Below are 25255 nucleotides of genomic sequence, written 5' to 3'. Positions count from 1 at the left end.
CTCTGTGCTGGAAGAGTTCTCTAGCTGCACAATAATACAGTGAGAGCAGAAGGAAAAATGCAGCTATTACACCCTGCAGAAGAAGATACCTGGTTCAGCCATAAAAATCACCAATCTAAATTCTCAGGACAGCTTTTTTTTTTTTTTTTTTTTTTTTTTCCCCACATCCATAAGCCCCAGCTCTGCCCTGTACCAGTCCTCTGCTCTCTGTTCACAGCAGTGGAGGATCACATCTGATTCCCATCTTCTCCTCTGCTGCTTTATTTCTCATGTGCTGGGGGAGACAAGTGTTCTACCAGCAACAGGGAGACTTCCCAGGCAGTGAATATCTAAGAAGCTCTCCTGTCTGTGGTCATGCTGTGCTTACTGCATGCCTGGGATTGCTTTCCAAAGAAGCCCCAAATCTCCCAGATGGAGCAGCACACTGAGCTCCTGAACAAGCCTAGTGGATACCAGCTGCCAGGCACAGGCACCCTCCCCTGTCCCTCACTTGATTTCTTCAGAAATCAGAGTGACTGGCATCAAACAAGTTCTCCATAGTCACTGTCACCAGCTCAGAAACAGCTTGGCTCACCTGGGATTTGGGCAACATCACAAGATTTGCATCATCAAAAGAGATTATGTGCTCTGCTGCTCCTTGGTCCAATGTCTGAGTCACCTGTGTGGAAGGATGATAGCCCAAGAGTCAGACATGTACAGCACCACTTTCCCCTGGATCCCTTTGCTGCTCACACCTTTCCCAGCCCCAGCTCAGGTAATAAGTAACATTCAGCTTCACACCACAGGTCTGCAATTACAACAGGCATGAGACTAATAGGAAACACCAAACCACACACAGCAGTGATGCAAAAGAAGACAGGAGAGTAATTTAAATATTTCTCTCCACAAATTGCTATAATTTAGCTCCACAAGCAGTCGTAGACAGTAAACACTGTGATTATCCACTGGAGGAATGCCATCCCAGGGAATCTTGCACACTGGGCTCCCTCATCCAAGGAACTCTTCCTGACTGATGGATGAGATACCGAAGAGGAAGAGGCTGGGTTCAAACCTAGCTCCAACAAAACAGAGTCACAGGGTGTCATCGAGATGTTAACAACCCCTGAGTAACCAGGCACCTCCACATACACTGCCAACCCTCTTCCTCAGCTCCTTAAAGTCAGGACTGAGCTGCTTCTCCTCCAGCAAACCTGCTCCATGCCAGCACAGAAATCCCAGAGCATTGTGGGCTGGGAGTCTGCATCATGAACCCCTCCAAAAACGGGAAATCAGGGTGCCCCTCAGCAGAAGAGGCAACAGGGCCCACAGGATGGACTTTGGAAGAAAAAGAGTGTGGGAGAGGAGGATGGATGCACAGAGCAGTGGCTGTGTCACAGAGCAGTCCTTACCTGCACAGTCTGGGCAGTGGTGGCTTGGAGAAGGCCACCTTGGGATGCTCAGTGCTGAGGTGCCCCTTCAGCTTGCCCTGGGAGGGGAAGAGCTCCCCACAGAGCTCACAGATGAAGGTGCTGTCTGTCTGTGTGAAGTGCTGGCTAGTGACATGGCTCTGCAGGGCCCCCAGGGAGCAGAAGGTCATGAAGCAATACCAGCAGCAGAATGGTTGGGAACCCGTGGGAGAAGCACGGTCTGAGTCTGGCCTGGGACATCCAGGGTGAAGGTTTTGTCACAGCAGCTGCACTGCAGAGAGGAGAGCTTGGAGGAGCAGTGATTCTGAGCTGCAAAGACATCAGGGTGGTGGATCCTGTTGTGATACCATAACCCTGATAACTGCTGCAATGACAAGGATCAAATCACGGTTATCAACCAAAGCTGTTGGCTTTAAACCAAAAGAGAGCAGGTTTAGATGGGATATTGGGAAGGAATTCTTCCCTAGGAGGGTGGTGAGGACCTGGCCCAGGCTGCCCAGAGAAGCTGTGGCTGCCCCATCCCTGGAAGTGTTCAAGGCCAGGCTGGATGGGGCTTGGTGCAGCCTGGGCTCGTGGACAGCATCCCTGCTCATGGCAGGGTGGAACAAGGTGAGCTTTAAGGTTCCTTCCAACCCAACACACTCTGACATTCTGTGATTCTGTTCCAGGGACAGCATGACAGCCAGAAACAATGTGGAAAGCAACAGAACAGAGGAGTTGTGCTCAGCAGGTACAAGACCTGCTTGTCCTCCCACTGGACAAGCACTAACACCTCACTCTGTTTCTCCAGTCCCTGATGAGCTGAATACAGCTGAATCCCTGATCCTTGTCTCATTCACTGCAGGTCTCCTTTTGGTGTGAATTCTTGTTCCCTTGTAGCAATGTGCTCCCACACACATTCCCTCCAAGGCATGCCATTTGCAACATGACTATTTTTATTCCTACACTTCCTGGCAGCTGGAAACTTGAGTGTATGAGATTCCTGAGGGTCCTGATGGGCAGATATGCAGCATTTTGCAGCCAAAGCCCATCTCTCCCCATGGATCTGTCTTTTCCTTATGGACTCTGCCTCTCTACAATTTTTTCCCTCTGCCAACCCCAAACTGCTGTCTGTGGCTGCACCCTGGTGCAGGAGCAGGGAACAGCAATGTTGGCATTTGAGATCAACTCCTGGGTGCACCAGCTCACCTGGTAAGCCTTGTTACACATCTCACAGGTAAAGGGCTTTCCCCCATCATGGGTGACCAGGAGCACTCCAGGAGCAATGGGGCACTGAAGATTTTGGAGCAGGTAGGGCAGGGGTGGTATTCCCAGGAATGGGCTTCATGGACATGCTTGTGGTGTTCCTGCAGGGTGGCAAAGCTCATCTGGCACTTCTTGCAGTCATAGGGATCTTCAATGTCCACTGCCCAGAAACACAGCAAAAACCAGAGAGGGCCAAGAAATCAAGGGAAAAGAAGAGAAGAATTAAGAGGCAAATTCACAGAGGGAGGGGAAAGAAAAGTTACTTCCCAGGTGAAAACTAAAACTGGACTTTGGGCTTTACATATAGGTGTTGCTGCTCCTGCTCATTGACTACTTCCCGTGGTGGGCTCCCAGCAGATTGGTTGCTGGAAGCCACCCCTGCCATTGGTTTTGGGATAACCCTACTCATAGCATCAAACCACTAAAATCTCACTTTTCTTGGCAAAAATGCCCTTCATGAGACCCCCAGCAGACACCAGTAACACCCTGGCATGTGGCTGCCATGACTGGCAGAAATACATCCTCCCTGCAGGGACACCCCAGTGAGAGCCTGAAACTGGGTACAGGACCACAACTGGTCTGTCATTTCTTCTAAGTGCAGCTAACAAGCAATTTGCAAGTTTCCATATGAAGCTATTTTGAGAATGAGAAGTTCCTTTAACACAACAATCTATTTTGAGGGTGAAAAACAAATGCACCTGTAATAACAAGGGATTTGTCCCACGAAAGTCAGTAAAGAAAATATGTAAACAATCCAAGAATAGATAGATTTGATGGACAAGTAAAAGTCTTTTACTAAACAATAGAATAATTAACAAGGAAGCTATTAACCAATTAAAACTTGCCTGCAATGTTTGTAAAAACTGCATAAAAGACAGCATGCCACCATAATAAAGAAACTTCTGAAGATTTTACCATGTCTCTCTGTGTGTCTTGGCCACCTCTACAACACAAAACCAAAGCACAGCAGCTCTGTCTGGACTACACCTGACTTCAGAGGGAGAGGGAAGAGACTGTGAAGTGAGCAGGGTAGCTGTTTCCTAGGGTACTAAAGCATCTCAGTACATGATCCAAAATGTCCTGGAGGTGCTGGAAAAAAGCACAAGGAGGATGAAATTACAGACTACAGACCTCAGGTGTCCACAGATATGACACACTCCCAGGGGTACTACAGGCTGCTGTGTCTCATCTTCAAAATGAACTGTCACACTCATGGAACAGTGGGAAATACATCCAATCACATTTATTGCAATGCCAGTGATGCCTCATCTGTGCCAATGAGCTGGAAGAGCCCTGCCTCAGTCCCAGGAGTGCACAGCACTGAGTGTGGGGCAAGAGAAGCAGTGGCATGAAAAATGTGTGAAATTCAGCCAAAGGGAGGGACAGGAGAAAGTAGGATAATCAGAGGAAGAATGCATCACTGGAGTCTAGGTGTGATGGGACAGAGAGGAGCTATTCAAAGGAGGAGAAAAACAAGGAATATGGAGGAAGAGGAGGAGTGTGTGGGTAATCTGAGGACCTGCATAAGGGGATGAGAGAAAGGCAAAGGGGGGAGTTGAAAGCAAACCCATGCAGGTGAAGAAGATCTCAGAGTAGCCTGATGGCCATGGATAGCCCAAAGGGTGGGGAAGCAAGGAGGAGGCAAAGAAAGGACAAAGGGCACGAAGAGGTGGATGGAGCAAGCTGAACTCAGAGCCAGCTCCTGGAAGGGAAGCTCACCCTCAGCATTCTTCTTGGTATGGAAGGCAAGGGCCAAGCCCATGAAGGTCATCAGGCAGTGCTTGCACATGAAGGGCCAGTCCCCTGTGTGCAGCCACAGGTAGTTCTTCATGTGGAGCTGGCCACGAGCTTGGCCCCACATTCCTGGCAGGAGAAGGGCTTCTGTTCAAGGTGTTCTGTCAGCTTGTGGTACTGCATCCCTGTGGAGGCAGGCAGGACACTGGGGTGCCACTGGTGGGACCCAGTGCCAGCCCTGCCCAACTCAGCTGCAGAGTTGCTCCATCCTACTGCAGGTCCACCAGCCCATCAGTGACACTGAGGTCCTCCAGTGTCCTCCTGGAGGTCTGCCACAACATGGTGAGCTGGCCCAGGAAGGGCAAAGAGATTTGGCTCCTCACACACATCCTGCTAAAGCAGCCAGGAACTGAAATAGCTTGATTATTTTTGGAGAACTTTAAATTTGCCAGTAGCCCCACTTTTCCTTGATGAGCTCTGTAGAAAACCAATTAAGGAAGAACTAATCAGAAAGTGGTTGTGCTCAGTGGGGCAGGAAAAATGAGCTGAGCTCTGTTTCTCACACATGGCACTGACAGAGCTGCAGGGAGGAAGAGGACGAGATTTCAGATTATTACTTCACTATTTTGTCCAAACTTCTATCTAAATTTTACTATATTGTCCAAATTTCTATCTACTCCCAGCAACCCTACCTGAGGCATGAACAAACTCTCTTCCACAGACGTCACATGCCACAGGGAGCCTCTTCTCCATCTTTGCCATCCCCACCATCCCATGGACCTCCAGCTGGTGCTTTTCCAGCTCCTTCTTTGTCGATTTGACCTTGCCATACTCTTTACAGTGGATCTGCTTTCCTCTGGCCATCTGACAGCACTTCACGTGCACCTTCAGGTGGCAGTAGAAATGAAAGATCTTATCACAGGCTTTGCAGACAAAACTCTTCTTGGAAGAAGCTTTGTCTTGGAATTCCTTTGCTTCTTTACCACTGGCACCTCCTGCCTTGTCCTTATCTTTGTCCAGGACTTCAAACTGGGATTCATTGTTCACCTTCCACCTTCTGATCCCAGGTTTCTGCCCTCTTCCCTCAGTTAAGAGACCCATGGAAATAGCAATTACCATTTTGATAGTGACCAGTAGGACTGAGCACCTGCCCCTCAGTCTCCCATCTCCTAAATGCTCCTACATAGTTCTCCCTGCTCTGATGCAGCAGACACACATCAGACATGCTGTCCCATCACAATGGTGACACACAGCTCTGGCCAGAAGGGGTTTCTGGCCATGCATGGTTAAAAGCATAAAAAGTGATCCTTGAATTTCTCGACCATACATGCAAGGGTCTGCATGAGATGCCAAGAGCCACATTTTCCTAAAAGCTTGTTTCTCAAACTCTTGCTTCCAAGCACTTGCCTCCTGCTCAGACACAGAAAGTTACAGCCATGTTTGCAGACCTGAGCCTACCGTCAAAATCTGCCACTGAGAGTGGATATCCAGCCCTTAATTACAAGAAATCTCAGAAACACTTCATAAACATAATCCCTTTGAAAAGGAACAGATAATCTTGCTACGACCCTTCTGAGTCTTCTGCTCAGGGCCCTGAGGTATTTTAAACTGCTCATTACATTCATTTCTTACAAAGCGTAAATGCCTTCCCCAGTCCCTCTAACACCATCATCTCAAAAAGCACAAGCTGGAAAATTCACCCAGGATCTCAATCTGCTGAAAAGACCCCCAGGAAAAGCATGTATGGAAGAAATCAAAATACAAACAGATACATTTGTCTCCTTTGCTATTATGAGAACCTGGGAACTGTGTGGCCGTGGAAACTGCCGCAGACTTCTTTTGCCAATGTACAGGAAAACTCAGCCTGTGCTTGAAAAACTTCATCTCTGCCTTCCTCACTATGGGAAGAGCTCAGCACAGTGTCCCCTCACACAGCACCACTGCCCCAGCTTTCCAACCAGCTAAAGACCAGATGACATATTCCAACAGACCTGGAAATCTTAAGACACCAAGAGGTCATCCATAATCTGCAAACGCATCAAGGGAGAACAGCAGACTGAAAGACTGGTCTCCAGTCTGTCCCATTCTGTCAAAGTCACTTTGACTTGTGACCTTTAAGATTTCTTCCCACATCCCTTCAACCAACCCTGTCAGTTCTTCTGACCTAAGTGAGGAATGATTTTTCAATCTACCAGTAAATGGTAACTGTTTGTTGTTTGGGTTGTTTTTTTTTTAAACAAGACCATGGAGAGGAAAAGCCTTTTTTACAGAACTCTTGACACATTTCTGAGATTTGAGAGTATGACCAATCTTGACAAACATGATCTCCTAAACGACTGTAGAGAGCCCTGGAAAGCAGACAGCTATAGAGGAGGTTATGGAGTTGGCTGAAAGAGCCAAACCCTGCCCTTGCATGCACCAGCCACCAAGAGTGACAGTGCTCTGACTACAGCAGGGTTCAAAGGAAAAGCCAAGAGATTCCATGTTGTACTTCCACCAAAGAAACCAATCCATTACTGGCAGTGGTGAGCATGGCTGGGGATGGATGCAGTTTCTCCCACAGGGATGCTCTGTGCTTTGGTTCATCTAACTTAATTACCAGAAATTTTTGAGAGTTTTTTTTTTTGCAGCAGAGATGCAGAAACTGTTGTTTTCAAGTGGAAGTGCAAACTGAACATATCTCCATGCAGCACATACATATTCTCAGAAATGTGAGTCTTAATAGGAAGCTCACACTCCTCAGACATGAGGCTAGCAGTTATCACAGCTCATAACAAAAGCCACAAGGTCCATAAAGTCACCTGCAATATGTGGGCCTGGTAAGCAGTGGTGTCAGAGCTGAGTAGACTAGCCTCGAAATTAAGACATGGAAGTTCAATGCAAAGATCTGTAGAATGCCAGAAAGAAGCTGGTACCTGGCAATCCTCCTCTGGATGCTTCATCCAGAATAGATGCTTTTGCCAAGTCAATAACATTTTCCAAGGTTTTTGGTTTTGATGATGCTTCTTGCTTGATTTTGTCTCAACCTTGGCTTGAAGCCCTGAAAAGCCACTCAGTGGCAGCAGTCTGCTCTCTTTGATAATGCTGCCAGAGAGGCAGCAGCTGCCAGAGCAGTCACACTGACTCCCCAGGCCCCTGTGCTACACACGCCAAGGTGCCCAGGAGTTCACACAGGCTGCACATTCACAGACACATGAACTGTTGGCTCATCTGCCCCAGAGTCATCAGGGCATCAGCCCTGGTACATCCCACGGACACAGAGTGTCAGGAGGAGTGGGACAGGTGCCTGCAGCAGAAGAAGGTGACAGAATCAATAGCAGATAAGAAAGAATCACCCTTTCTCTAGAAACCAAAGCCATGACCAAGTGAAAATGCCAGCTGGATTGGCATCTCTTGGTGGAGGTCGAAGAGAGGATGTCAACTGGGAATGAATATTGGAGTTGCAGCGTAGGACCTCTCTCAGGAGGTCACTGAGGCAAGAATAGGAGTGGAGCATGTGCTGTCATCCTCCAGCTACATCATACAACTACAGCAGTCATCAAGTCTTCTTCAGCTTTATATACATTACCTGCCTCACTCCCACTACAGAACACTAAGGAATCACTAAACCAAGTCCTGCTGGAGGACTGCCCCAAACCCAGACTGGCAGGTAGTAAATCAAGTCCTTAGGAATTCCAGTGTTTCCTCTCAGATGTGGATGAAAACTCTGTATCTGCTTGCACATGTGCAGGAGCCTGTTCACATCTCTCTCCATGAGGCAGAGATGCACTGCAGCAGCACCTGGGTGTTTGTCAGAAGCTCCAGAAAGTTCTTTTGGTATTGTCCCAAGAGTCTGGCCCTATAATCCTCTGGGCTCCATTTGCCTGAATTCAGGGAATGGAAAAAGGAACAGCTCAGATTGCAGCATCTTCTCAAAGGGCCTCAAAGGTAAGGGAGACAGAAAAAGCCCAGGCACCCAGTCCTCCCTGGCTCACTGCTACTCAGCACACCTGGATTCACTTTCAAGCAGAGGATGAACATGACAAATCAGAACTTCTCCAATGCAGAGAAAATACAGAATATCTTCTACCCCCACATGCAAACAGAAATGCATCTTTGGCACTCAAATGACCCCTGAGTATCAGTCCCAGTCTGAGCCCAGAGGAAGAAAGTCTCAGTGTTCAGCAGACAAACATGTGGCCTTGTCTGTGAAAACAACACCTCCAACACCTCAAGATATTTACCAGCCTCTTCTGATACCCTGGAATCACAAAGACCCATTACTGACTCTTAACTAGAATTTCATTGTAAGAGGTTTGTCAGTCAGTGTTTGATCCACTCCACCAAGAAGGAGCTCTGAGATGCCCTGGCTCATGTCCCTCTCATGCCCCTGTATGACTATCAAACCCACCAACAATTTACAGTCAGCTGGTCCAAGGTAATCAAGAACTCAGGGGGTTGAGCTGCCCTTGGTGAAAATGTTAAAGGCACACAAACCAGGCTTGTGATTGCAGAGCAGCTGTAGCACCTTCTTCTTCCTCTTACATCAAAAAAATGTAACTTTATCATCATTCCTTTCTCTTATCTAATTCTAAGCTGGATCTGATAAGTTTGCCTTGATGAATCAGAAAAATGATGACTCCAGAGTGAAACCCCAACCCCTTAAGGACACCCCAGCATCAGCACATGATAGACTAAGTCAGGAACAGGAACAGTGTTTATTCAGGATAATGGAGAAACTTGGGCAAAATATGCTGTGTCCCAAAAGTAATCTAGGATTGTACTTGTCACTTTATTTAATAAATAAAACCAGAAATTGGCAAATACATTAATCTGAAAAGGATTTTTTCACCACTGCAGTTAATAAGTTGAAGAAGATGCACAGTTATACTTCAGTGGGGAAAACCAAATCCAAAACCTGTAGCTCATCCCAGACATCTGTGCCTGACTTTTGTGCTTGTGCCTTTTAATCATTCTGGTTCAGTACCAATCAGAACAATCCATCATTCTCACAGCAGCACCTGGGAGAAAAGCAGGAAGCACAGCTTGGGGAAAAAAGGTAAAGTCTCTGGGACCCAGAAAATAAACAGAGCCATGTAAGAAGAGAAAACTCTGTGGGATGGGAAGGAAGCAATGGCAGGCTGGGGGAATATTCAGTAGAAGATTCTGAGCTACTATGAACAGCTCCCTGAACAAAGACTTCTTGGAGACATGAATGTGATCCCCAGCAAAGCCAAGGGAAATTCACAGACGAAATATTTTCCTTCTTCTCCCATCGGAATGTTTCTGATTTTATGAGACAAAATGGAGTTGTTATGAAGGCACTCACTGCTCTGCCACCATGCCAAGGTGATCTTGAGAACCAGCACATGCTCTGTGCCACAGTGCACGACCTCCTGCTCCCTGGGAAGCATGGGACACCAAAGGTACACTAGTTAATCCATCCGTTGCCAGCAGACTCAAATCATCCCCTCCCTCTTCATTTTCATCGTAAGAAATAGCTGTGCTTCTGTTTGTTCAAGCTGCAATTTAAGGAAATTCAGTTCTGTGTAATTAAGGAATGCCCCTCCTTGGAATGGGTATTACCAGGAGATAATTAACCATGCTGGGAATCTGGTGTTTTGAGAAAGCAATCGGGCTTAACAAATGACAAAGCCAAGTGCATGTTGGTAATGTTTGCTACAGAGGAAATTATCAGCATTATGAGCACAGTTTTGCTTTCTATTAAATCCTCATTTACATTTCACTGCATGTTAATTTAGTTTTAAATTTTATATGACTTCAGAGTCTCTTGATCTGAATTGTTCAGAGTGTGCCTAAACCCACTGAAACTTGGAAGGTTGTCCCACCAGGCAAAAGATGGGGCCTCCTGAGTCCCTGAGCCACCACAGGCAGGCAGCAAACAATAAAATCCCACTAAAACAAATAAGAGTGGCCTGGCCATCCAACAGAATGATGTGTAATGGAGACATTAAGTGTAGGATTCCCATGAGCACACTCTGCTGCACACAGGAGACCACGAGTCAATGACCAACACAAGCAGAAATGTTACCTGGATCAAGGAAAGAAGCACAGCCCAAATAAATGTTCCTCCCCATCTCCCTCAGTCACAAGGAATTCCAAGTAAGACACTGTTTGTATTTAACATCAAGACATCTCCAGCTTAAGGGAATTTTTAGATATTTGTTTTCAAAGGCAGTCACTACCATACAGTAAAGTCACCGATGGAAGTTAAGTTTACTCGTACCTTTACCATCAGAGATGTTTGCTGTTCCCACCAAGCTGTCCAGCAGAAGCTGGAGTCCAGGGCAGGATGCTTTCACAGTCCCTAGAAGTTTCCACTTTCAGGGTTTTCTTTTCATCCACCTTCCTGAGCAGATTGTCCATAGCTTCCCTCTGAGAGCTGCCTTCACAGCAAGCCAAAACTACCTGTAACAAAGAAACAGCCACAAAACTGTCTGTGACAGCTTCTTACAAACCCTTCGATCTGAAAAGAGATCAGAAAAACAGAACAGTATCACAATACTGCACTAGATCCCTACCCATTACTTACACAATTTAATTGGAAGGGGTTGTGGGGTGGCAGTTACAGGAACACCCAAACATGGCTGAGATATAACAGACGTGTCACCCTGAAAACAAATCTAGTGGGTTCTTTTACCAAGTCCAGCTTTTGGAAGTGGCTGACTAGCAAAAACTACTTTTTAAAAGAAAACAGAAGTAGACTTAGAGAGAATGTTCAAAACAACATTTCATGTAATATTTTTAGTGAATATTTTTAAAACTGACAGTCTCGTTTCTCTTGTCTCTGCAATTTTTCTGCTTGCCATCAAAAAACTGATGGCCAGGAGAAAATGCTCTTATTATTTAAATAAGCACCTATTACCTGAATTATTATTTCTGTGACATGATGACATCAAATATCTCTTACATGAGATGCAACCAGTGTAGTTTGGAAAAGCTCTAGGATGACAGTAAAATACCTACAAGGCTCCTACAAGGGAGGGGCACTTGGCAAATACAGACTGATCTCCCTTCCACCAACACTGTGCTCCTGAGCAGAACCTCTGCAGGGCACCAGCCCAGTTCCCTGATGACAACAAGCACTACACAGTCCTAGCAATAAAATTATTAAGATTTGTCCTAAAACTAGTTACATTTTTGCTCCCTTTCCCCTGGCTGGTAAGCTCTTCCACAGCCTCATTCCCCTGCTGATTCTTCTAATTTTCAGCTGAAATTTATTCACGGCCAGTGTATGTCTGTTTGTTCATGTGCCAACATTATTCTTTAGCTTAAAAAGCCTTTTAAACTCTCTGAGGTGTCTACCCTACCCTTCCTCTCTGATTTCATCATAAGACCATGATTATATTCTCTCTCAGTCTTCATTTCCCTTGTCTAAATAAGGCAGCTCCTCTTATAAAACAGCTTCTACACTCTTCTGGACTTCCCACTGCAGATCTATCAAGTTCCAACATGAATTCACATTTTTTGAACCAGACTGGAGCAGAAATTTTCGATGAGGTCTTAACTCTTAGTTCTCATTACTGTACCCAATGCACACCCTTTACTTCATACCACCACATCAGTCAATTCTCACTACTCAGTGAGAACTGAATGTTGAGGGATGTCATTTGAGTTGGGATTTTCCTTCATCTTCTGTTTCTTCTGGATCAGGCTCCAGGCTAAGCCATGAATCTCCTCTCCTTATTCCTTTTTTTTTTAGTCAGACAATATCTGCCATGATGCCCAGCAGCCTGATGTGCCACAAGTCTGTCCATAACTCTACAATATGTTTGTTTGCCTGTCAGACATTTCAGCCATTTCCTGAATGTCCTAAAGTTCTTCCTCAAGCTACTCACTCACTCAGATCTGTAACCTCTCGTATAAGTTCTTCTCTCAAATTCAGGATGCAAACTTCAGAGAGTTCCCCTACCTTTAACATAAAAGAAACTAATCCAATAGCTCCTCCTGTGCTCTAATGAGCACCTGAACTCCTTAATTAGTTTCTCTCATTTCTAAAGATCTCTCCTTTTATAGCCCAAACTCTGTTAGTGAACCTGCTGATGCATTCTCCTCTTCAATTCACACCAACCTGCCCCCAGATCCCTTAATCTGAAGTCCTCTTCTGAGAAAACACAAAAAGAGGTACAAGAGCAGCATCCTTTGGGGAGCTCCTGCTGTAACCTACCACTGCTCCCAGGCAGAAGAGATGCCCCTGGCAGTGGGAGATCCAGTGGTGACATTTTCAGACTTATTTTGACACCACCAGGTGAGGCAATTAGAAAATAACTCCCAGTTGTGCTTGCAGCAGGATTTTTCCATCCCCAGTGTACCCAGGTAAGATTCCTGCAGTGGCCAACAACCTGCTTGTACTGTCCCTGATACCTGTCAGAGCTCTGAAGCAGCTTGGTTTGAGCATCATGGTCTGCAGGCACTGGAGTCAAAGAGGAGAGAAACCACATAGCTCAGAATACTCAGATGCCTTCTAGAAGGGAGCCTGAAGAGAAGTAAAGGGTTGATGTTTCTGATTTTCTGGGCTCAGGGCTGTATTGTGCACTGGTAACTCTGAACTCCTCAACAACCTAAGTGGAATGAGGCACCATGCAGGAGAAGTTATCCACTCTCCCTCTGTACCCACTTTATTTCTCAGTGATAACCTGTATCCAAATCCTCCACCTCTTTCCAATTACAGAAACACCAAAAAAGCCACAGAAGTTAAGCACTTAAAAAACCAGAAAGGGTAGATTCAAAAGTTACCCAGAAAAAACCAGAGATTTACAAAGATGCCTCACAAAACATCATATATCAGTTTTCTAGCAAAGTAAATCAAACTTGCTCTATTGCACAGCTCAGACCAGGCACAGAAAGAACCCAGTTGCCAAGAAAAAAGGCTTTTCCATGAGAAACTCATGCTTGTCTTGCTGGATAAGTGTGTAGCTAATGAGGCAGTGACAGTGAGAAGGAAAAGGAAAGCCTCATTTTACCTTTGGAGATCCCATCTGTGCCTGCCCAGAGCTCCAGTACAACACCGGATGAACCACGTAAGATGAAACCTTCAGAGGTAGCTGCTAATTCCATGTTTGTTTTCCCAGTCCTACACTTGAGACACCAGGGATCCTACCTGCACTTATGCCATGGGCCCATCATTTTAATCAGTTTAACTTCTGCAATAATTAAACACTTTCCCACGTGTCTGGGGGAGAGGGGATGGAATTAAACAAATAAAACCCCCCAAGTTTAGTCTACACTTGGCAATTTCTTTCTCGTTTTCTTGTGCCACAGCAGGACAGAGCTCTGCCCACAGCCTCACTGGAGTGCTCCCCAAATAGATCTGTCATTTGATGGAAACTGTTGGCTGAAACAAGAGCAGGAAGGGATCCCATAGAGAGGAGTAGGATTTCGTATTCCAAGCAGGGTTTGGAGGCTCTGTAGCAAAGGGAGCACACAGAGACTGGTGAGGATGAAAAGAAACACTATTGCTCCACCAAAGGAGGCAGGAACTCTGCAGTACATGATGATGCAGTTACAGGCTGCATCCTGTGCCTAAGGAGCAGAATCCTGATGGCAGAATGGTTTTGGTTTTATTATTGGTGGGTTGTGTTTGTTTTTTCCATGTGAAGGGAAATTTTAAAAAATGCTGAATTTTAACCATCTAATTCCATGAAGACAAAGAGAAGAGAGCAGGGAAAAGGTGAAGCCTTTAAAAGTAAGGCTGCACTGCAACATGAAGAGGCATATATGAAAATCCTAATCTCCCCACTGCCAATGAAGTTTCAACTCCAGGCTCCCCACACGGGTATCTGCTGACAGCCACAATACCCCCAGAAGATGCCCAGTCCTTTGCTGTACTCATACCTGCTCTCCCCTCTCACATCTCCATTCAAGGCTCATCTTTGTGCTTTTGGAGGCAAAAATTCATCAGTCACCAGTCACAGCCCAGTCACACCAGTCAGACCACAGCCCACAAGGACAGGACAGATGCCTCTGTTGGCAATACCTTTTTAGGTACCCTATTCCAATCTGTGTCTGTGCTCAGGGATGCTCCATGCTGGATGTGGTGAGGGACCATGGGACCTTAACTGAGGGGATTTATGAGCTGGGCAGAAGTTCTCAGCCCACCTGTTGTGGCTCTGGTCAGGCTTACTGAGACAGAAAGTAGAGATCATTCATGCCACTGAGCACAACTTCCCACTCACTATAATCCTGTGTCAGGGGAGCTCAGTGATGTGACAAACTAGGACAGGAGGTTAAGCTGTGTCCTGATCACAGCATGTGAGGGCACCCTGTAAGTTCCAGCTGCACAGCCAGCTCTCCTCAAAGACAAAGGAATGCAGGTTATAAACAGCATTTCTTTCTTTATGACTTCTGAAAATCAGCACACAGAGTACAGTTACTCACAGAAAAGGAAAGCAAAAGTCCTCCCCACCAACTTCTAGCTGCAACATATAAAAAATAAAACCAAATCATTTAGTGGATGTGCTAGTCTTGCAGGCATCTGTGTGGTAAGGGTTGCAAAAATGACATAAAGCTGGGAGACAGCTGAAATGGAAGCTGATGACCAGGAACTGACAAGCAAGTAGCAGAAAGGTATTAGTGGTACTGCTCAAACTCCTCTATAGAGCCTTGTCCTTATTCCCAAAAAGCTTTTTCAGGGTATGAGGAGTACCAGGCACCTCCTCTGACCCAGGCTCCCCTTGCAGAGGGAGTCTGACTGATCCTGGTGCCCAGGTTGCCTTCACTGCTCAGTTTTTACTTTTCCCACAGTCCAGCAGAGAAGGACCTGAACCACACACTTGTGCAGTGGACGCTGTGCAGAAGGCAGGTGGAAGTGCCAGGTGAAGCTTGCCCATCACCTGATAAATCATGTGTACGATGCTACCATGAACACACACACACACCTCATCCTGCCCACACAGTTTGCCAATTTCAGATTTTTTACCCACTTCTCTGAGGCAGTCAGGAATCCCTTTTCTCCTGCCTCCAAAACTCTGTGATGGGGCTCAGCTGTGCCACCTCTGGATCAGCTCCTCCCTGCAGCACAGCAAGCAAGTGGTCAGCCTCTCTTCCTCGGCTGCACTCTCTGGGGGGAAAAAGATTCAGGAACACAAGAGAAGAAATAAGTCAGTCAGAAGAAAATGACAGGTTCCTGAAGCGAGGGAGACTCTCTGAAAGATCTAAGTGAATAGCAAAGCTCATCCCAAGCACAAGCAGCAGAGGAAAATCACTTTACTATTCTCTTTAAACTCTGTGAAAGGAAAATGTCTCATTTATCTAACAGAGCACAAAGCCATAAAGCAAGCTGGAGGTTAACACCAGGTTTGCAAGGCCACTGTTTTGTGTCAGACTCGAGTAAAAAAGAAGTTTTCAATCCCAAGCCTCAGCTGTGCTCTGACCCATGCTGGCTGCCAGCCATTGATCCAGCCCTCCAGGCAGCAGTGGGGAGAGCCCTGCACAGGCAGAAATGCTCCAGGATCTTGGCCAGCACGTGATAAACCTCCTGCATGTGGATACAGGGTTTCTCTGTAAGGTTGCCCACTCACTTTGCCAGAGGTTGCACCCAATTTCCTACCTGCTTCCTGTGGGTCCTCTCCACTGCTCCGCTCCCTCCCCAGCAAAGCCACTCTAAGCTCAGGATTTGTGTCTTGAAACAGCTTCAGAAAAGACACAAGGGTCTGAGTGTCCAGGGGCTGAGCATCCTGAGTGTCACTGTCCTGGGTGTGGGCATCCTTCACTTTACCCAGCAGCTTCTTCAACACTGACAGTTCCTCTGCCTTGGCCAGACAGGCAACCAGAGCCTACAGCAGAACAGAAATGCAGGAAGGTTTAGAGGACAGTTGTCTGCCCTATACAGACAGACACAAGCAGAACCCTAGAGCTCAGGTTAGAGGACAAAAAATTAAACAGGACAAAAAAAGTAACCACACGTGCACACACTGAACCCAAGCTCTGGCCTGTGGCTGCCTGCCCTGGGAAGAAGGGCAACAGGCCCTTATCCATACAGCAAATGCCACAAACTGGAGCTGGTTCCAGCACCAAACGTTTCTTCATGTCCAAATAGCCAAAGACTAGTAAATGTGAAAAACCTGACAAAGTGTGAATTTAACACTGCTACTTTGGAAGGCAAAGCTAAGGCAAGAGATACAGGATCTCACTGAAGAGCAAGGAGTGAACACTTGCACAGAAAGCATTTCGAGTGGAACTTCCAGGAATTTCCATTCTCAATAACAATGGAATTCTGTCTCCTAGAGAAAACTCTGGAGAGGAGGCATGCAAACTCTGAGTGCTGTGGGCTCTCAGCACACCTGGCAATCAAACCCAGAGCTCCAAAATACATTTCAGTGACCTGAAACAGCAGAGGCAGACATGCCTGTACAGTTATGGAACTAAAAGGCAAAGAAATAAGCTAGAACTCTTACTCCCATCTCCCCAGAGTCATTTAATGCTGTAAATATTGCCCCTGAAGACACATGCTCCACAGCTCTCCAGGAGAAATGCCAGCCTTTCGGAGCAGGCAGCCTTTACTGGAGCCTCCAGGGATTTGATAAAGGTACCTTTGAAGTGGGAAGTTCAGCTCCGCTCCAGGGAGAATGGCCATTTTCTGCTGTCACTGTCATTTTTATTCCAATGATAAAAAGCCTGTATGCAACTGCTTGGGGCTGCAGCAGGAGCTGGTGGGCTGGCTTTTCCTAGCAGGTGTAAATGCTCACACATTAGGGCAGTGTGGCAGTGCAGTGACCTATTGCAATGACTCTACAGAGGGGAAACTGCAGCAGTCCCAGCTCTTCCCACTCACGGCAGTTTGCCTGCTGAACAGAGAGCGTGGACATGAAGGGCTCTGGTGGAAAGACAACACAGATGTGCTAAAGAACAAACACAAAGGGGCTTTTTTTAAATCCAAACATTAATTTGTAATGAAACCTGATAACCAGATCATGTTTGCTCTCAAGGTTTGTGTGCCTTACGCCTTCCAGATCAAAATGAGCATGTAAAACACAAAGCATCTCCACTCTCACTATCCTAGAGGTGCTCAGATCATGCCAAATCTATGTTTGCACTAACATGGATGAAAAGTAACTTGCATTGTTGCAAGATATTTTTCAGTTTTAGGAGTTTTAAATTAAAATCAGCACAGCATTGCTACCCAGAGCCCTAGGTAACATCCCTTCCTCAGTGCATGGATTTGGCTAATAGAAATCAGTTTTCAGTAACTGAAGTATTCTGCTATTTATAGGCTCTTTCCAGAAGACATTTCCTTGGACACGTTGCTCAGTGGAAACAACAGCCTTTTAGCATTGCTGTGAAAGAGTACACAGTATATTTCAGATTTACTTTAAAGCACTAACAATTCCCAAAGATCCTGGGAAAAAATGGAGAAATACTGATATCAGCAGGAATCCCAGCTTCCACTTAGTCATAATGTGCCCCCACATTACAGCCTGATCCACCTGGCTTTCACTGCCTGGGACACTGCAAAGCCCTTCATGGCCAAGTTGGCACAAATTTGCACACTTCCAGCTTCCACGTGGGAGGAAGAGACTGCCTCTCTCCACTGGGAAACTGCATCACCAAGACCTGGGTCAAGCTTGGTCAGAGCTGTGCCACCAAACAGATTCCATGGCACACCAGAGGTTTGATCCCAACCGAAAATATCAGTTCTAGTGGCCAAAACACTCCCAGCTCAGCACCACAGAGCACATCAAACACCATGGAACAGTGGTTCATCTTGAACATCCCCATGTCCACAGCAGTCCCATGGCAAGCTCTGAACAGGAAAGCTCTGCAGGTTAAGGATCCAGGAGGCAGGTCTCCTGTCTCAATAGCACCTCCTCGTCTTCCATGTTTTTTCAGAGAAGATCTCAACTGCATGTGCAAGTAATGTGCAGTGGTCCATAACTGAGACTAAAGAGGGATATGAGGAGAGAGGGAGGGCAGACAGCACAGCCATTAGCCCAGCTGGCCATTAAACTCTTCCCTGCAGGTGGGTGGGCATGCTTATGGCTTTTCATGCCTTATCCATGCTCCTGCTCCCACCAGGAGAGCATATCCCAGCAAAAGCCACTTTAATGAGTGATTTCTGAGTGATCTGCTTCAAGCATCAGCTTTGGAGTGAATGCAAGCACCCAGAGGGTGGTGGGTAGGGATCTGCAGCAGACAGATTGGGAAGCACCTGCTCAGGGTGGCAGAAAAAGCTGACTCTCTTCAGACCTGAGGGACACTCAGCTACACTGCAGGAGGCCAGGCACTGCGGGGAAACTTCCACAGCCGCAATCATTGGTCCTCCATAAATGCACACTGCTTTGGGTTTTGATGTACAGGAGGTGAAGAAAATATAAAAAAAACTACTGGAAACCAGTGGAAGCCCATGGGCCTGCCACCAGAGAACTCACGCCTTAACCCTGGAGGGGCTGAAGCAAGAGGACAGAAACACCCTCTAGATTAGGGTGAGGAAAGCCTCCCTCCCATGGGTCTGTGCAGCCACATGCTAATACCTTTTGGGTTCAGTTACCCTGTTGGTTTAATGATAATTGATGTCTCCCTTGTTCAGCCCCCGTTTACCATTTATGTACCCTTTCTAGAATGTTCTTCCCTCCCTTAATCCCCATTGGCCCAGTTTTACTGCATTGCTCCATCCCTGTCACTCTATTGGTTCTCCCGATTCTTAGCCACACCCCTGAACCACTTCCCCTTATCCTCATTGGCCCTTGACCCTCAGATCCGCCCCTTTTGCCCCATATTTAATCCTCTGTCCTCAGCCCAATCCTTTTCTCGTCCCTGGATCCCTATGAAGCTGTATCTAGTTCTTACAATAAACAGCCTTCAGATATCCAAATGAGAACCCATCTCTTTGCCTATATTGTCAGCCATCTACTGCAGTGTGCTGTAAAAAAGCATTAAAAAAAAAAGAAAAAAGAAAAAGAAAAAACCAAAACCCACAGGGCACTCTCAAGGCATCGCTGTGGCACACTGCAACAAAACCCTGCATGGTTAGGGACTGCTTCACTGCTGCCTCTTCTGTGGCTCTGTGGTTATCCCACCTTTGGAAGCTGAACAGTGCTGTTCCATAGGCTGCTGCTGCTCGCAGGGTCAGCGGCATGGACAACCCCAGGACTGGCTCCACACTCCTGACCCTCAGAGAAGCTCCCTGGCTGTGAGCCCACCATTAAGTTGATAACTATCAATCAACTATTGTATTGTGCATACAAAATTGGAGAAAAACTATATTCATGTTTTTCCTTCAGAAACCTAAAAGAATTTTTTTTTCCAGGAGGAAGACCCTGTGGAAAACACTGACGCCCTGCTTGTTCCACACAACAAGAACAAAAGCTCAGCCCAAACTTCTACAAAAATACACCAGAACAGAGGGAAAAAAAGTTCTCTAGCTCTGTCACCATGAAAAAAAATGCCAAACCCTCACAAGCTCTCTCTCCTAATCAGGATGCAGAAGATAACAGGAAACTTCTTTCTTCTGCCTCATCCAGAAATCCCTGCAGCTGCAAATGAAGGGCGACAATGACTGGATGGGCCCACAGGCAATGGAAATGATCCACAAACACAGTGACATTTATTCTGCGTGGGAGAGCCAACGCTCCCCCACTTCATCTGAACCTGGTAGTAGAGGGAACAAATGAACTGTGCAATAATTTGAATTGAGTTTCTCTAAGAGAGCACAGGAAGATAAGACTTGACATCGGCAAAGCTCTTCTACGCTTTCCTAAATTACTGCAATTTCAGTCTTGTTCTCATTTCCAAGCAGGTTTCATCCAAGCCAAAACCAAATTAGATAGGAATAGTTTATGTGAAATATACAGAGAAACTATAAAACAGAAACAACCCCCAAAAGTCACATCTCCCTAAACTGAAAAGGAATTCATCTGCATTTTTCAGTCTGGGGAGCAGAACAGAACACCAAACTCAGAGAGAAGCAGTAGTTCTCAGAAAATCCAGCCCTGCACCACAAACCTTGCTGGGGAAAAAACCCCACAACCAAATGAGTCTCCACTGGAGGTAGGAGGAAATAGGCAGGAACAGTAGAGGGGAGCAGACTGGAGTGCTGCACAGAACAGGATACCATGCAGGGATGAGTTCACCAGCAAAGGAAAAGAAACAGAGAGGCATCCAAGGCCAAATTCCACTGAAACCACAGGAGCCCGAACACCAGGGCCACCTTGGTGCCAATAGGCAGGCTGGCAAAACTCCCCTAAACTCCTATGCTGCTCAAGCTTTACTGCCCAAAACAACCAGGGCTTGCCTAGAGTGATCAGCTGCTTCCAAAAGAGAATACTCCTGAGGAATGGGAGATCTCCCTTGCAGCAGAGCAAGCACACCCAACAAGAATGATTTCTACAAAGAAACAGTGTCTCACCAGCTTCCAGACACACTTTTACTTGCCCCGAGGCACTCGAGACTTCAAACAAATGACTAGCAAAAGAATACAAAGAAAAGGAGGGGAGAAAAAATGAGAGGGAAAAAAAAAATCCATTGACATCTACCACTGGCACGAAGTCAGCCTGAGTTACACATCCCAGTTCAGCTCTTTGGAGCTGAACTTGCACTTCAAGCATGACTTTAAAAATACACTGCTGTGTTTCCCCCCCGACAAAGGAAATACCAGGCTCTTGTAGGGAAAAGCTGCTCTGTGTGCTGGAAACAGACTCAGTGCTAAGGTCCACAGGTCTTGCTGGTCCCAGAGGGGAGCTCAGAGAAGGACAGATCTGGCTGAGCCCTTGCTTATAACAGGCTGCAGCCTGTTCTCCTGCTGCCCTGGGTCTGACACTTTTCATGCTTGTCACAGTTGAAAAGTGATTTTTCAGGAAGGCTTAAAGAAAATCCATTTCTCATTTATTCAGCATTTATTTATAGCTGCAGAAAAATTGTCCAGTTACCACTTTGTGGTCAGACACCCAAACTGGCTCTGAGCTCCACAACCTCTCGCTTGGTTCCTGCTGTAACAGCTCATTTGGGAGCACAAAAGGGCAGGAATGGATCTGTAAACCTTCCCTACTGGGTCTGAAGTGCTGAAGGAACACAAAACAGCAGCGACTGCAGAGCAATAGCAAATGGGGCTGTTGTGCAGTGCAGAAGCTGCAGCTCTGCCTAGGCACTCTGCCGGCACAGCTCTGCCCTGCCACCAGCAGTCAGGGGAGCCAGGAACAGGGACAGGGACACGGAGCTGTCAAATGCCTCCTGGCAGCACCCATCCACACTGCACAGCACCCACCCCAGCTCAGCTCCCTTTGTAAAAGTGCACAACAGGTAAAACCCTAAACCTGACATATTTATCTGATCATGGTGAAAAACAAGCATACAAAAATCTAATCCTTCTCTGAGCAGGGCACTCAGAGGTGCTTGTCTGCCCAGCCGGGCTTGTGCTTGCTGCTGCAACTATGAATTAGGACCCACATCTCTCTCCTAAAGCTCCCAGTATGTGATATTCTACAACATCAGGAGAACCAGCTGCTAAGGGAACATGACCTTCCCTCCATGAACATTTAAGTGCTCAGCAGAAAACAATCCTGCACTCCCCAACCCAAGGGAATTCTCCTCCCTGCTGCCACAGGTTTGGGGATTTTTCTAATAAAGATGTGGTCTTGGGCTTTTATAAGCAGAATGACACAATGGTCAAAATGTACCATGTCCTGTGATCACACTGCTACTGGAGGGACTTGGACCCAGACAGTTTTCAGCCAGCAATTACATGGGAACCTAGAGAGCATGGTAGTCCCCAGCCTACAGACCAGCACTGCTCAGCTTCCAAAGGCTGAATAACCAGGGAGCCACGGAAGATCCAGCAGTGAAAAAGTAATACTTTTTCCCCTTCAGAAAGGCATGCAGGGCAGTTCAGGCAGCTTGGTATAAAAGATGCTCTACTAGAACTAGGCTAGGCTGAGGACAGCAAGCACAGTCCCATCCCCGCTGTACACTGGCCACAGCTTTTGTGCAGACCCTGCCACTGCACAGCAGTGTGCAGCCAGCACAAGTGCCCACCCAGACTCACCACAGTCATTCACAAGCCATTCACAGTCATTCACAGTGTCCCCCTGCTCCACTGTCACAGCAGTACAGAAATCACATTCTGTGTGGCCCTCGAGGTGGGACAATGGGTGGCATTTCTGGCTGCCACAGCTCAGAGCCCAGAGAACCCTTCAGCATACACTCAGCAGCAGACTCAGTTACCCCCTCCAACAGGAACCAAGCATCATTTACCGACTCTGACTGCTCCTAAAGCAGCACACTGGCAGGAGAAGCACCATGGGGCAGCACCCAGCTCCCCCGGTCACACCCTGTCCCACTCCTCCCTCAGCAGCTCTGCCGTACACAGAGAGCAGCAGATGCTTCACAGCATGACAGTGCTGAGGGCTCGGGAAATCTATTTTGGGATCTCGTATGTCAGTTGTTTACAAGTCAATACAGCTCCTGAAGCAAATGCCATAAACAGGAGGAGAGAAATCTGTGCTGGAGCTCTCCTACAACACAAGGATGCCTAAGCAACTTGCACTTAGAGATGCTATTCTTCAGGCTGTTGCTCAGGTGAGCACATGTTGCCCTTCAAACAACCAGGCACCAGTTTCCCATGAAACAATTTCCTAAACAAGGCACAAACTATTACAGCCCTTAGCAGGGTGAAGAAAAAACTTGCATGATATAAGGAAGTAAACACGCCTACCTCCTTTTGAGAGGCATCAATTTCTTTGCACTTTTCGAGTCTTTTCAGCACAGCCTGGGCATCAGAAAGAACCTCAGAGAAAACTTTCATATGAAACAAAAAAATCCAGTTTACAGCTTTTGCTCTCTGCTGCTGTGCGAGAGAAACAAGATGAATTATTTGCTAATTGAATGGATTCGCAGAAAGCATTATGTGATTGAAAGGCATCAGTTTGTAACCAGCACATTGGCTATAATAGGAAAACTGTGCCTTATAAATCCCTTCTGAAGACATCACGCAGTCTGGAGGGAAAACCAACAGTTTATTTAACACCAGTTATAAATGGAACATTTATTTTAAACCCAGTACAGCCTCTGTTTTCCTCCCATGCTGAACAGGAGTTTAAAGGATAAGGTAGCATTAGCAAGCAACTCTGTTCACTTGCTGTTAGACAGATTGTCTAATCAGCCCCATGTCCTGCAGTAACACACATCCCACTGCATGACAATCACATGTGTGGGCAATAAAAGTTTTGCTCACTACAGCTCTGGCAGAGCAATGAGCATGAATCAACTACAAAAGCCAAAGGAAGAAAATATCTGCAGAACAGGGCGATACGTTGCTGTTGCTCCCAACCCAGGGCAAACTAAAAAGACCAAACACAAGAGTCAAAATACCCCAAAACAGGCAACTGTGAGCCAACGTGTTTTAAATAAGAGGCAGTGCTGTGCCAGACCCATGATGTCTCACCTAAATCCCTCGATTGCCCTTTCCCCTCTAGAGGCTCAGCAAGCTCCTGATCCATACAGCCACTCCACTCAGCATGGGCAAGGCTGGTCAGGGCCAGAGCCTCAATCCTCGTGGAGGAACCTGGAGTCACTCAACATCATGAAGCCAGGTATGATTCACAGTAAATTCCTGTCCATGAGGAGAAATACCTTCTTCCAATTCTGTTTCTATAGGGCCAGGTAAAGGAGAAACTCTCTGAGTGAGGATAATAAATGGTTTTTTTCTTCATCAGGTCTTCTACTGGGACAGGTAATTAGGTTCAGCTTGGTTTCCAGATGAATCTGCTCCCTGGCTGGAGACTCCTCTCACTACTGTAAGAGCAGAACAATTTATGAGATCCCTGAGGAGGTTTTTGCAACTAACACCCACATCAAACATCTGCAGACTATCTGCCACAGAGGTAACTTTGGTGAAATTGTGTTTCCCCAGTGGGAGTTTGTCACTGTACATCATCTCAAGTAAGAGTGCAAACTCCTCAGGTATTACCACAGAAGCATCGATGGGAGATGGTGTCTGTGCTGTCCAACAGGGATTTAAACAGCAGGCTGGCAGCAGCCAAAACTACCTTGTGTGCTCTAAAATGCACATTCCCAATGAAGACGGTGCAGAAGTTCTGCTCCTTGCAGAGAGTGTACAGCTGGGGCAGCAGCTGCCAGCCATAACTGGGAAGCTCCATGGTACCTGCTGACCTCCTCTTGCCTTGGTCTCCACACTGCTTTCACCAAGCCCAGGTAATGAAAAGGAAATGGATCTCGGTAGCATTTCTCTCTGCAAGACAGAAAGAAAGAGTAAGAAAATTGCTTTCCAGTGTACACATTTTAGTAATTTACTGTGCTTCAATGCTTTGGTTACAGCAAGATCTTCATTCTGAACTCACACTCCTCAAATTCAGCTACTCTGAAACCTGAAGAGTCTAGATAGTGTTCAAACCTAAAAGAGCAGATTTGGACTGAGTACTGAGTCCCAGGAGCTATGAAAAGGGAGTAGAGCCTCCCTTATATGCCATACATCTCACGGAGGTGTGAGTGCCCATCAGATCAGGTACTGCAATGCCAGGCTGTGCCAGGCTGTGCCAGGCTGTGCCAGGCTGTGCCAGGCTGTGCCTGCAGCCATGGGCTGCAGCTGATGCTGAATTCAGCAGCTGGTTCTGAAAGGGCAGACGAGGAAGCAGGGCATGAAGGTCTCTTCAGACCATCTACCAAACACAGAGGAGAATCTGAGGTGTTAGTTTGGGCCTGCAAAGCACTGAGTGATTTGGGACCAGTTCATTTTCTCCCCCAAATTACTGGTTAAGATGAGCAGGGCTATGTGAACATTACAGACATGGGCCTGCTTGCAGCCCAGGGCCTTCAGCACCCCCTTCTCAGCACACCATAGTCTCAGCTCATCGATTTATACGTTTTTCCCCTAAAATGTAATTTTTGGCAGAAGTCCATAACCCTAATCCCATCTACCAGAG

The 25255-nt window shown here is 46.7% G+C and overlaps 1 protein-coding gene across 1 annotated transcript; it reads right to left on the bottom strand.

Annotated features, from left to right (window-relative positions):
- Positions 1 to 486: 486 nt before the first annotated feature.
- Positions 487 to 24472, bottom strand: ZBTB40 (zinc finger and BTB domain containing 40). Its single transcript, XM_066334594.1, is given in 23 exon segments — positions 487 to 520; positions 522 to 658; positions 1389 to 1417; positions 1420 to 1611; positions 1614 to 1770; positions 2595 to 2659; positions 2662 to 2811; positions 4371 to 4481; positions 4484 to 4570; positions 5078 to 5532; positions 8128 to 8248; positions 10612 to 10703; positions 10705 to 10793; positions 15304 to 15347; positions 15350 to 15379; positions 15382 to 15444; positions 15934 to 16159; positions 23029 to 23110; positions 23112 to 23160; positions 23758 to 23830; positions 23832 to 23895; positions 23897 to 24297; positions 24299 to 24472. Coding segments are annotated over 23 exon segments (2925 nt in total).
- Positions 24473 to 25255: the final 783 nt, after the last annotated feature.

Source organism: Sylvia atricapilla, chromosome 22 (assembly GCF_009819655.1).
Source record: "Sylvia atricapilla isolate bSylAtr1 chromosome 22, bSylAtr1.pri, whole genome shotgun sequence".
Classification (NCBI taxonomy): domain Eukaryota; kingdom Metazoa; phylum Chordata; class Aves; order Passeriformes; family Sylviidae; genus Sylvia; species Sylvia atricapilla.
Note: the sequence above shows the minus strand (reverse complement) of the source record. Positions and strands in the feature narration are given on the sequence as shown.